Source organism: Convolutriloba macropyga, chromosome 6, assembly GCF_964194025.1.
Source record: "Convolutriloba macropyga chromosome 6, txConMacr16.3, whole genome shotgun sequence".
Taxonomy (NCBI): domain Eukaryota; kingdom Metazoa; phylum Xenacoelomorpha; order Acoela; family Convolutidae; genus Convolutriloba; species Convolutriloba macropyga.
Window position 1 is genome coordinate 35,892,388 of NC_134473.1, and position 12,316 is coordinate 35,904,703.

At 36.7% G+C, this 12,316-nt stretch overlaps 1 protein-coding gene across 1 annotated transcript in view; it reads right to left on the reverse strand.

Moving 5' to 3' along the window:
- Positions 1 to 5,855: 5,855 nt before the first annotated feature.
- Positions 5,856 to 12,316, reverse strand: part of LOC142341644 (7-methylguanosine phosphate-specific 5'-nucleotidase-like) — a 54,032-nt gene continuing 47,571 nt past the window's right edge. Inside the window, exons 6-7 of the mRNA XM_075392756.1 lie at positions 7,159 to 7,362; positions 5,856 to 6,796 (exon numbers count right to left, since the gene is read on the reverse strand). Coding sequence (XP_075248871.1) covers positions 6,530 to 6,796; positions 7,159 to 7,362 — 471 coding nt within the window. The 3' untranslated portion in view covers positions 5,856 to 6,529. The remainder of the gene's footprint in view (positions 6,797 to 7,158; positions 7,363 to 12,316) is intronic.

Here is a 12,316-nt window from a genome sequence, read left to right on the forward strand (position 1 = left end):
TTTAATGAGATAAGACATTACCCTGCCTTAAAAGGAGCCTTTCAAACACTTTATCAAAAGGCGGTCTGACCGATGTTGGCCAATAATTTGTTGAGAAGCTTAGGGAAACTAGCATTAGTGTACCAAGGAACTGGAGACCTGTTACTATAAAGGTTACCAATATTATTATAAATTTAATTTAATAAAAACTAAATTCAACAAACTGCGCTAAAGTTTTTTGATTTCCATGGGAGCCATTTTTCTTTGAAAACCCCCATTTTCGCAAGCAATAAAACCTTTTAGCCATTAAAATCACTTGAAACCAAAAATTTCGACATATTACTACAGAACAATCTGTTATCAATTGCATCGATCAACAATTTTTCACAGAAATTAAAAATTAAGTAATTGTGACTTTTGGGTTGAAGTATTTAAATCAAATCCCAGATCAAATCCATAATGATAACTCTGAGAAAACGGGTTAATTGCTTCTTTACCTTACTTTTGTAGTATCCAGCTGGGGCTCAGCGGTCAGAGATTCTAGCGTTGGGGTGGGGGGCAAACGATTGGGGTGGTAGGATTGGTATGACTGGAGACGATAGGGGGGTCCAAATCGCTACGCAGAGGAGGGTGGAGTGGGGTTGTGAGAGGAGGCAGTGGGAAGGGCGGGGTGATTGAGTTGGGTTATGACTTCGTCAAAATTTCCAGATTTAGAAGCGCCCTTCACACCATAAAATTGTCTCAAAACAGTTCTGATTGAGTTGCAAGAGACTGTTTGGGCGTAAGCCTCAAAGAGAACTTAATGCCCTCCGAGCGTTACCTGTTTTTCAGTTATTGAGGACGAAACGTCAAATGGTCAGACGAAAAATCGGTCAAGCGGAAAATTGCATTAAAAAGACCACATGACTAATATAATTGCTTAAAAATTTGCTTGAGAGCAATCAAAAGATTTAAATTCTGCGATTTTTAATTCTCCAAATATTTTAAATGTTAAAAAATCTGATAAAATCTGAGAAGCAATGAATAGCGTTGAAATTTTGACAAGTACAGTAAAGTTAACTTTTAGGTATTTAGCAGCTCAGTCCAAGTACTCAATACTAAGCAGCTAAATGACCTTGATTTCTGTCTGACAAATGAATTACTTTGGTAGCTTGATTTTTGAAAGATTGATGGCAATAATTGTTTTTGCACTTACCTGAATGAAGTCTTCAATTAAGAACTCGAAAACTGCCATATTCAGAAGTCTGATGCAAGCTTTCGTACCTGATGCAAGTTTTTAAATTTTGACCCGACGGAACAACTTCGTGCAACCGTACAATGTCCGTTTCATTATACCTACAGGTGTTAATTATATATTTCACTTAACACAATAACAGATAGCCATGAGGTTCCATTACATAGAAGTCTCTTAAAACAGACAAAAAATAAAAGGAAACCTTTTGCCGGAGCATAGAAACCTCAATCTTGATGTGTTCTCAAAATTTGAGAGCTACAATTGGCGTGATTTAACTTCTGGAACGAACAGAAAAGGCAAGTTTCTGAAACTTTAGTTAATCTCTTAGAATCAAGCAAAAACACTACCAGACATCTTTAGATAAATTTTAAAATAATTTAGGTTATCTGATGGGGTAAAAAAGTAACAGAAAATGGAACATTGAATTTCTTATGCCAGATTTTTTATTCGATAGAACAAAAATGTGAAAATTAATTCTTAAGGATTGATTTAATTTCTTATAGCTCTACAATGATACCACTTCTGTTTTCGGCGAAAAAGATCTCGGACGCACAAAAATGACTAGTCTAACAAAGCCGGGCTAGCATAATTTCCCAGCCCTGAAGTAAATTTGATGCGCCTGCAAAAGTTTAAAATACCGATCACCAAATTAAACCCTCAATCTCACATTATATTCGGTAACGCTCAAAATACTTCACCTATTTACCGCTATCAGGTTTATATCAAAGCAATTGAGGGACACCTTTATCGCGTCAACTTTGGTAATGGAAACATAACGGAACAACCACGGGCGAAGTGCTCTCAAACGACCGGTGAATTGTTGGCTACGGTAGTAGCCAGCTGCAGCTCAGGGTTGCTAGCATTAAGGGGGTGAGCGAAGCAGGGGGCAAAGGATGGGAGGTCAAGCCAAGCGATGGTGACGGGGGTCGTGAGGTGCTCAGTCATTCAATGCCCTCCGGTCTTCACCTATTTATAATAATAAGAAAAATATCAAAAAATTTAAACCAAACATGGTTTCCACCATCTCGGCTTTGCCCAACTTACGAGAGGTTTAATTTTGATTTAGGTTTTCTAATGGATCCCATCCAGAAAGATAGCAGTACTATCTTAAATTAGATTTCTTGTGCTTCAAATAATTTTGATATTACTTTTTGCAATGTTTTGTGATTCATGAGGTGTATGCCAGGAAAGATTGTAGGAGAATGAAAGCGCATTGTTGTACTTAGCTATACGAACAAAAACGCCACTTCTGTCACATCTCTCTAGCGTAAATCAAAACTCTACAACTCGATCTTCGATTGCAGACGTGTGATATGATCTTCCAAAAATCAAATGGATTCAGAATTGTCTGTCCAACAAGTATTTTGTTGAAAAGTATGTTATCCCGCTTTTGAGAACAAAAATCTGAACACAAAATTTGTCAACCGAAAAATCGCATAAAAAGACCACAGCACCACAAGAATAGAGCGAAACGCATAAAAAAACAGCGCTAACAAACATGTTAACTTTGCTAGTCAGCTGCTTAGAAAACAACTGCCATTGCTCTGTAGAACTGCAGTATCATTATAAAAAAAGATCAGACAAAAATTCTGACAAATTTTTCAGTTTTTTTAAAAAAAATGTAATGATGCAAAGTATTTTAACCTACTTTCAAAAGCTTATTCAACTGAAATAAAATTCAATCAGATTGCACTAGATTCAATTCACTTTAACTGTACAACTCAAAGCATGCAAAATTCATTTCGCAAACGCGGGATCAAAGAACTTATGCGATCAACAAGTCCTCAAATACAACCCAAAAAATTAAACAAATATAGGGAAAGAATTCAAAGAACCGCCCACCAGACAATAAATTAACAAGCATTGAACATAGCTGGCAGATTGCCAGAAAATAGCCGCAATAGCTTTGTAGATCTGCAGTCTCAAAAAAAAACAGAAAAAACAGACCAAAAAATCGTTTTTTTTATTCAAGGCTGATATGTTATATTTTGATTAAAAATCTGTATAAGTTTTTGCTGCCTCTATTAGCAGCTCGCAAGAAACCTTCATTTAGAGTGCCACACAACCATTTGACCTTATCTCTTTGAATTAAAGTGAATAAAAGTCAATCTCAAAGTGAGTAAGTCAATTTTGAGAGATAAGTCAAGTGTGACCAAAAATTTAATCACGCGAATGAACAAAAAACTCGCTCCAATAAGACCGAAAAATGACGTCACTCACGCACTCAGTTGAAATTTGAAGTGCTTGTGACGTCATATGGTCGTAACAAAAATCGCGACAAAATAAAAAAAATCCAAGAGAAGGCCAATAATAGCCCCAGCTATCGCTGTGCGGCTATTAAAAACGAAAAGATGTCAAGCAGACAAGGATAAGCACCATTGTCAAAATTCTGCAAATCTTGCGCAAAAATCAATAGAAAAATACAGAATTGTCATCTCAAAAAATGTCCGAATTTTCAACAACTTGTTGCAGCAAAGCAGAAAATGTCATAACGCCAACCCAACACCACACGTTTATTGAAATAAGAAAAAAATTACACAATTAAGAACATAACGGACTGACGTCGGATGATGTGCTCTCCAACAACATGTGGGATCTCAAATCTAATGTAGCCTGTATCATTGGGGGGGGGGGGGGCAAACAAAAAAGTCATGCGCGTAAAAGTCACTCGAGAAGTCAAAAACGAAAACGGTCAAGCAAAAATTAAACAAACATAGCTGGCAGAATGCCAGAAAATAGCCGCAATAGATTCGTAGACCGGCAGTCTAAAAAACAGTAAAAAAGACAGACCAAAAAAATTCGTCTTTTCATTGAAGGCTGATCTGTTATATTTTGATTAAAAACCTGTATAAGTTATTGCTGCCTCTATTAGCTGATCTCAAATAACCTTCATTTAGAGTGACACATACCCATTTGACCTTATCTCTTTGAATTAAAGTAAATAAAAGTCAATTTCAAAGTGAGGAAGTCATTTTTGAGAGTGAGGTAAATCAAGTGTGACCAAAAATTTAATCACGCAAATGAACAAAAAAACTCGCTCCACTAAGAGCGAAAAATGACGTCACACATGCAATTCAGTTGAAATTGCATGAACGAATGAACAAAAAGTGGCTGTGACGTCATATGGTCGTAACAAAAATCATGACGACGAAATAAAAAAAAACCAAGAGAAGGCCAATAATAGCCCCAGCTATCGCTGTGCGGCTATTAAAAAAAGATCAACACATTTACAATAATTGCTTCATACTTGGTTTGTTTAAAAGCGAATAAAATTAACAAGAAACATATTCATGGTAGATATGGTAGTTTTTAAGCATTTAAAAACAAATACTTGTTATCAAAAACGCTGAAAAAATTAAAGTTGGCAGAAACAACGCATTTCTAGAACTTCAGACCCGATGAGTAGCAAAATGATGAAAAGCTCAAATAATATCAAAAGTTAATTTTTTTTCAAATTTGATGATCTTTAAGACTTTTAGCCACCGTCACCGACGTCAAGTAGAGACAAAATTGACATTAAAACTAAAAAGACTTGAAAACCCGCCTCATTTGCTTTGAAAATTGACCTTTTCACCTTTAACTTATGACTTCCCAGCAAATTTAGCCAACTTAGAACGTATAAGACCACTGAAACTCGCTCAATGACTAATTCAATTTAATAGCGCGGGATTTTTCCATATCCCTTTCCAAAAGCTCCAACTGATCAAAAAAATTGGCAAAATATAATAAAAAGACAGCATAAAATTCTTTGGATTAAAAATACTAACACCGCTAAGAGTGAAAAACGACGTCACCAGCCAACTGTAATCAAATAACTGCTTGAATGAATGAACAAAAAGCTGCTTTGAAGTGTGAAGTCACAGGTGGCAACGAAAATATTTACGTCAAAACAAACCAAAAATGAGGCCAATAAGGTCGACACAGCCATCGCTGCAGCAGCAGAAGCCAGTGACTGCCTGAAGTACAACGAAATTCTTAACATGTGAAACGTATGGGGCTCTAGATTCCATAAATTGAGCAGCAATTGGGTTTGCCAACAAGTAAAATTGGGTCCTGCTAAGTGCTGCCATAATGAGAGAACAACAGATCAAGCTCTGAGAATTCCGGAAGACGGCAATTTAGATTTAAGAAAAATCAAACAATCGACCAACGTCGGGTGACTTGCTCTTAAAAGACCAGTGAGCAGTTGGCTTTGGTAGTACCCAGCTGGGGCTCTGAGATGCTTGCACGGGGGTGTGAGCGGAGTCGAGGGGTGTGAGTCGAGTAGTAGTAGAAGGCGGGGTGAGGGCTGGACGGGGGGGGGGGGGTCAAACTTTCAAGAGAACCACCCACCATGAAACTGTCTCATCAATATACTGGGTTTGAATGTTGAAATTGAGTCTATCAGGGCAATACTGTGTCGAATCAATGTTTTTCATAGTATTTGACAGGACAATCAGAAAAAATTTTGCATCAAATGAAAGTGCCCTCCACGGCCAAACACTGGTACATTATAGTACTTTAGTGGTACATTTATAGTACAAATCTGCTGGGTACATTATAGTACTTTAGTGAGAAAAAACTCTACAAAACATTTACTACACTATCCAAGCTGCGAAAAATCTATCAGGAGAAACTAGCAAGTTCTGAGTAAAAACAACAATTAAGTGCTAAGAATCAATTCTTGAATACACAAATTCACACAAACCTCCAAGATTAAACAATTAGCAAATACCAAACTAGTAATTTATATACTTTGCCTACTGCACCACGTGATACTCTTCCTAAGCTCATCAGCTCAGCTTACTAAGCTTTTCTGCTCTGAACTGTCTGTGGAAGCAAATGGATTCATACAAAATGGAGTGGTAATAGTATGGGTACAAGTTTTGAATAACTGGCAAGTTAGCAAATACCTCTCTGTTCTTAGAAAACAATTCTGCAATCATCCAGTTTCGAGTGCCAAAATATTCAGTGTCTTGGTTCTTTAAAAACGACAGGCCACAAAATCATACCCAAAATGAAATCATAGATTATATGTCACATTTCCTTTAAATATTTCAGTCTACGAGCATATAACCGTTATTCAAATAAAAATTGTGAAAAATTTTTACAATCACAGTGTGTGTGTGTGTGTGCGATGTAGAGAGAATGAAGGCGGGTGTGGAGGTATTTGCTAGATATATCTGTAGCCATGGATACAAAAAAGTAGGGGGTTAAAAAGCTGTACAAAAATAAGTGCCATCAGCGACCGACGCAAATCTAAGGTTGTAAGCACAAAATTACGTCATAATACGTGACCTCTGCATAATCAGAAGAGACATCACAAGATCCGTGACATCATTCCTGGGCAGTGACTCCCGTAGGACTGATACAGACAATCCCTGAGATTTCTGCTTCTGGTGAAGGGCAAGTCAAGGCACGCGCATGTACAGGTCCATTCGTTTTCGCAGAACAAGGACTTGATTTAGAATCAACTTCTTCAAGATGATCTTCTGGTTTGACATTTAACAAGCAGCATAGAAGTTTGAACACGAACTCCATGCTCTCTGGGTCCTCGATGACTATGTCGTATGATTTTACATAAAATGCACGATTCTGCTCATTCTGAAACACCATTCTTCTCAAACTCGCTTTTAGAATTGCTTTCGAAAGAAATCAGATTGGTCAATTCATACGCTGCTGTTAATCCGAAGCACGATTAGTTTGTGTGTTAAGCGCAAAAGAACGACTTCATTTAATGAAACTTTTTATAAAGCGCTTGAACTATGTGAACAAGCATGCACTTCTTTGATTGATTTCGTCTTACATCAATCACAAATGACAAAAAGAACTAACTCCACTAGAATGTTACACCTGTGCTTTACATTCACCGAACAAACACAGTAAATGCTAGCAAAAAATAGATGCGCGATCAAACATGACGAGTGCTCTTTGAATAGTTGTAAGGTCAAGTTAAAATTTTCAACCTTATCGTTTAGAAATCCGATCTTGACAATGTTGTACTTGTCTGAGTCCAAATTGTTCCCCATTTCCAAGTCTCCCAACGTGTCTCCCATTAGCAGAACATTTTTCCTCTTGGCAGTGCGCGTGAAGTACTCTTTGTTCAAATGACTAGTTCTCCCTTTGTTGAAGGTATGAATCAGTGGTCCTTCGAAGCCGTCGTGCACACCCTGAAACCAAACCTCATTTTATTGGTGCTCTTTCACCAGTAAAATTTTACAACAAAAGCGATTGAACTCACGGTTGCTTTCAGATTACTGAGAGAATATATCCTACGAGACCTCGTGTACTGAGGGATAGAACATTTTTTATTTTATCAATTTTAATCCCTCGAAATTCTGACTGTGGGGAGGGAGATATGATTAATATCATTTGAAAATATTGCAGAGCAGTATAATAATTTAAAAAAGCTTTTGAGACCATGCTGCTTGCTAGGAAGTTACAAGAGTTTAAAAAAAGGATTCTTGAAAAAATCGACGAAGAAGGAAACTTCTAATAAGTTACACCAATGCCCTGAAACATTCCTAACAGTACTCTAAAATTGGTCTGGAAAAGCTGACTAATCAGGTTGTTCTAAAAGTGAAAACATACCCGGCCGGCAGATTGCCGCCGTTGATTCCAATAAGCATGATTGGGATTGAAAGAATAGAAGATATTGAAAAAAAAAGATTTTTGTACAAAAACATTTTTTAAGTCCGATTTATTTTGATGGCATTTTGTAGTTTAACATACTTCTGTTTCTAGGTGCTCCTGGGGATACAGGGGCTACTATCAATACCAATAAGCATTAGAGATGGTAACTAAGACTTATAGGAACGACGTTCAAATAGCGGGCATCTAAAATTGGGCTTTATGAGTTTATCCCGTTTCTATTTCTGACTTCAAATTTTTATACAGATTCTGTTGATTTTGAATTGCTTTGCCGAGCAACTGATGTTCAAAATCACTTTTAGCAGAATGAGAGGAGAGAAAAACTAGCCTAGAGAAGTCAAAAAGATTTCACGCAAAATGTTGAAAATGCGTCAAAATGAGGTAAAGCGAAACATTTTTTTGTTCGACGAAATAAAAAAAAAACATAGCAGGACAAGTCCTGACGTACAATTCAAAGAATTTTCATTGAATGAACAGAAAAACTAGACCTAAAATGGACTATGAGTTAATTGAGAAAACCATTTTAAAGAAAAAACAGAACAAAAAAATAAGAAATAGACAGAAAATCAAAGTCAAAATGCCGCATGTGAACAAAAAAACCACTAGCGAGAAATGAACAATTAATTCAAACAAAAAGCTAGGCCTAGAATGAGCTGTGAATGTATTGGGAAAGCCATTTAGAAAAAAATCCGATCCAAAAAATGCGACAAAAAACCACTACCGAGAAACCGAATTTTTGTTCAAACAACGTTTTCTCACTCTACTTTAAAGAGCAAATAAATTCACGCCGCAAAACCACTCGCTTTTTCGCTCCATTTCCTGTTTCGGCGTGACCAAAATCACTACTCCAATTTGACTTCAAAAATCATGAAAATGTGTGAACAGATCTTAAAAAAAAAGACAGCGCCCCAATACAATTCAAATTCTTTGAATTGTAAAAACATAGCAGGACAAGTCTTGAAATACAATACAAAGAATTGCATGAAAAACTCAGACGTACTCTACCTGGCCAGCGGATCAATTGAACAATGCCAGCCAGAACAAAAACAAAATCATCAAAAAATTGAGAAACTAAAAGAATCAAAACTAAACAAAAATATACTCATTGCTAAAACTCTTGAAGCTTTTAAACCTAAGGCAAAATTTTGTCCCTGTAAAAAAACCTATTTCAAAAATATGTTCAAACCAATTTTTGTTTCTGAAATCGGTCAAGTATTATATCTGCAAGACCTGAAAAATATTCATTGGCCATTGAAGATCGATTAACTCGAAAATGAAAAAATTTACGAAAAGAAATCAATTACAAATTATAAGGAAACGTTGATGAAAATCGTGATATAAATATCTTCAAATTCAATTCTGTGTCTCTAGAGGCTATCCAGTAACCCAATTCCAAGCTTTAAAAAACTCAAAAGATCGATAGGCAAAATTTTTAAAAAAAATATCAAACTTCAAAAAACAGAAATTAGCTCTATTAAAATGTTGAAAGCCATTTAATTTCCCCCTAGCAACTAATTAATAACATACTATCAAACCCTGGATGATGTTACCTGGCTACTGAGGCCAGAGAAAAAATACAAAGGTTTGAAAAAAATTGCGAATTTCAACCAAAAACTTCTAAAAGTCGAAAGGTTAAATTGTTGCCAACAACTCCATTGAAACTAAAAACTATGCAGTAAATTTTTATCAGAACGTGGAATATGTATTCTCGCACTTGAGAATAGAAGAATATCAAAAACTGACAAAAACTTTAGGAAGCCTTAAAAAATTGCATATTTTATTCAAAAAAAATGCTAAAATTCGAGACATTAAAATGTTAAAAACCATTCCAAAGTTACAAAAAACTATGCAGTGACCTATTAACAAACCTCAAAGGAGATTGCCGGGTCCCTGAAGCTGGAAAAACATATGAAAATTTTCAAAAACCTGAAAAGCGAATTTTGTCAAAAAAAAAATTGATAAAATTTGTGATAATCAAAAGTTGAAACCTATTCCAACTTAAAATTTTTCAGTAACTTATTATCCAACCTCTGATGAGGTCTTCTGGCCCCTGGGACTCAAATAACTTAAATAATGACAATAAATGTCAAAAAATAAGAATAAAAATTGCAAGTTTTGTCAAAAAATGCTTAAATTCATGGTGGCTAAAAAATGCTAAAAATGCTAACCATTCAATTACCACTAGAAATTATGCAGTAATCTATAAACAAACCCTTTATCAAAATCTAGAGGAAGTTTCTTGACACCTAGGGCTAAAAAACTCAAAAAATGAAAAAAAATTTTCAAATAAACCTGAAAAAATTTGCAAAAATTAGTATCATTTTGCGTTTTTTTTTTTTGTAGTACCAAAACATATAGCTCATAAAATGGCCATAACAAGCAATCTTGTCTCGCACAAGGCCCTCATCAACTTTTAAAAAATTCAACCTAAGACTAATCAAACAAAAATTATGAAAAATTGCACCAATTTGAGCCCAAAAACCTAAAAATGACCTTTTTAACCTTAAATTAAGGCCATCCCAGCAGCTGCACCACTATAAGCACTTGAAAGACTACTAAAACCCACTTTTGGCCTCTAATTAAACTTATGTCCGCTGGGCTTTACCTGTTTATCCCGTTTTGAAAGATCAAAGTCATTGAAAATTGTGTGAACACATCTTAAAAAAACACAGCGCACCAATACAATTCAAATTCCTTGATTTGTAAAAATAGGAGCGCTATAACAGCAGGCTGAGACGATGAGAGCGGCTATTAAACATAACCGACTAACGTCGGGCGAAATGCTCTCAGGAGATGCTATAATGTGGGGGGTGAGTTGTATGAGGGGGGGGCGAAGTTGTTGTTGGTGGTGGTGGTGGTGGTGGTGGTGGTGGTGGTGGGGGGGGGGGGGGGAAGATGGGTGTAGGTTGAGAGGGCTGGACGGGAGGTGATCCAAACCACCAGCTCGAACAGGGTGGAGTGTACTGGGGCGTGATGGGGGTGTGAAGGGAGTGAGTGGGAGGGGTGACCGAGTAGGTCTAAGTTTTAAGTTCTAAGATTAAGAACAGCCTGTCTGCCCAAAACAGTTTTCGTGAGTCGCTTCTTAGTGACTGGTATCAAGCTTAGGGCTTGAAGAGCTCTTAGAGAACCCAGGTACGAATTTTTTGCTCCTTAAACTTGGAGGCACGTGCAATTAGCGATTAGCACGCGCAAAAGTGCAATCCTAAGTTTTGCGGCACTAACTTAGCGGCCCGCTCGCAGTAAGGAAGCATAATTTTTGGCGATGAAGCCTAACCCACTAATACTTTTGCTATTTCCCATCAACACCTGGGATCTTTTCTGTTTGTGCCCTTTGGTTCTCTAAATAAGTTAGCACATAAATCTTATCCCCCTCGGGCCTTGTGCCCAGTACTCGGGCGCAAGCGCCCTCGTGTCAGGGCACTTATTCCCTCGGGCCGCTAAGATTCATGTGCTAACATATACTTAATGCCCTTCGGGCATTACCTGTTTATCCCAATTTTGAGGACAAAATGGGTCAGAGGAAACATCGGTCAAGCACAAAATTGCACTAAAAAGACCACAAGACTAATAAAATTGCTACAAACGTTGTTTGAGAGCAATTAAAAATGTTATAACCTCTACAACAGTAGCATTGTGCTTTTAACCAAATCTGACTACGTTACATTTTTGCATCTGAAATTTATCAATGTAGTTGTTTATGTACTCAGTTAAAACCAGTAATTCAGAAAATTTTCAAGAAATTGACAAAAGTAATATTGATCTTTAATTTTTTGGTTGCGAATGTCATTTTAGTGACTTTTGAAAAGTTCCTAATAAGTCGTATTTCACCTTTACTATGAAGTTTGATACAAAAAGATGCCTCCTCAATCTTTTTCAAACTTTCTAGAGTAAGAACCGCCCTTCACACCATAAAATTGTCTCAAACAGTTTTGATTGAATTGCAAGAACTGTTTAGGGGTAAGGCTCTAAGAGAACTTAATACCCTCCGAGCGTTGTCTGTTTTTCAGTTTTCGGGTACAAAGTTAAATGAGTCGAAAAATTGGTCAAACGAAAAATCAGAAAAAAGACCACAGAACTAATATAATTGCTTCAAACTTCGTTTGAAAGCAACTAAACAGCTATCAGCATCATTATCATCAATAAACAGTAAACACTTTTTAAAACCCCTATTAAATTAGAGTCTCACGGAAGAAAGAAGCTCGACAAAAGTGTACACAAAAAAAACATCCTAACTGCGGGCGAATTGCTGCGGAACGACTGAAGGGAGTGATGTAGCATTTGCGAGTTGGTGTTGGGGAAAGTTGGGTGAGAGCGGTTTGACTCGGAAGGACTGAGCAATAAGTTCGCAAAGGAATTCAAATAACTTTTGCGTTCAGCTGCTCCAATTGTCAAAGGGAAAACAATTAACATCCCGCAAAACTCAAAGTTAAGGAAGCAAAAACCTACAATGAGATAGAACTCAAGAGAGCCAGA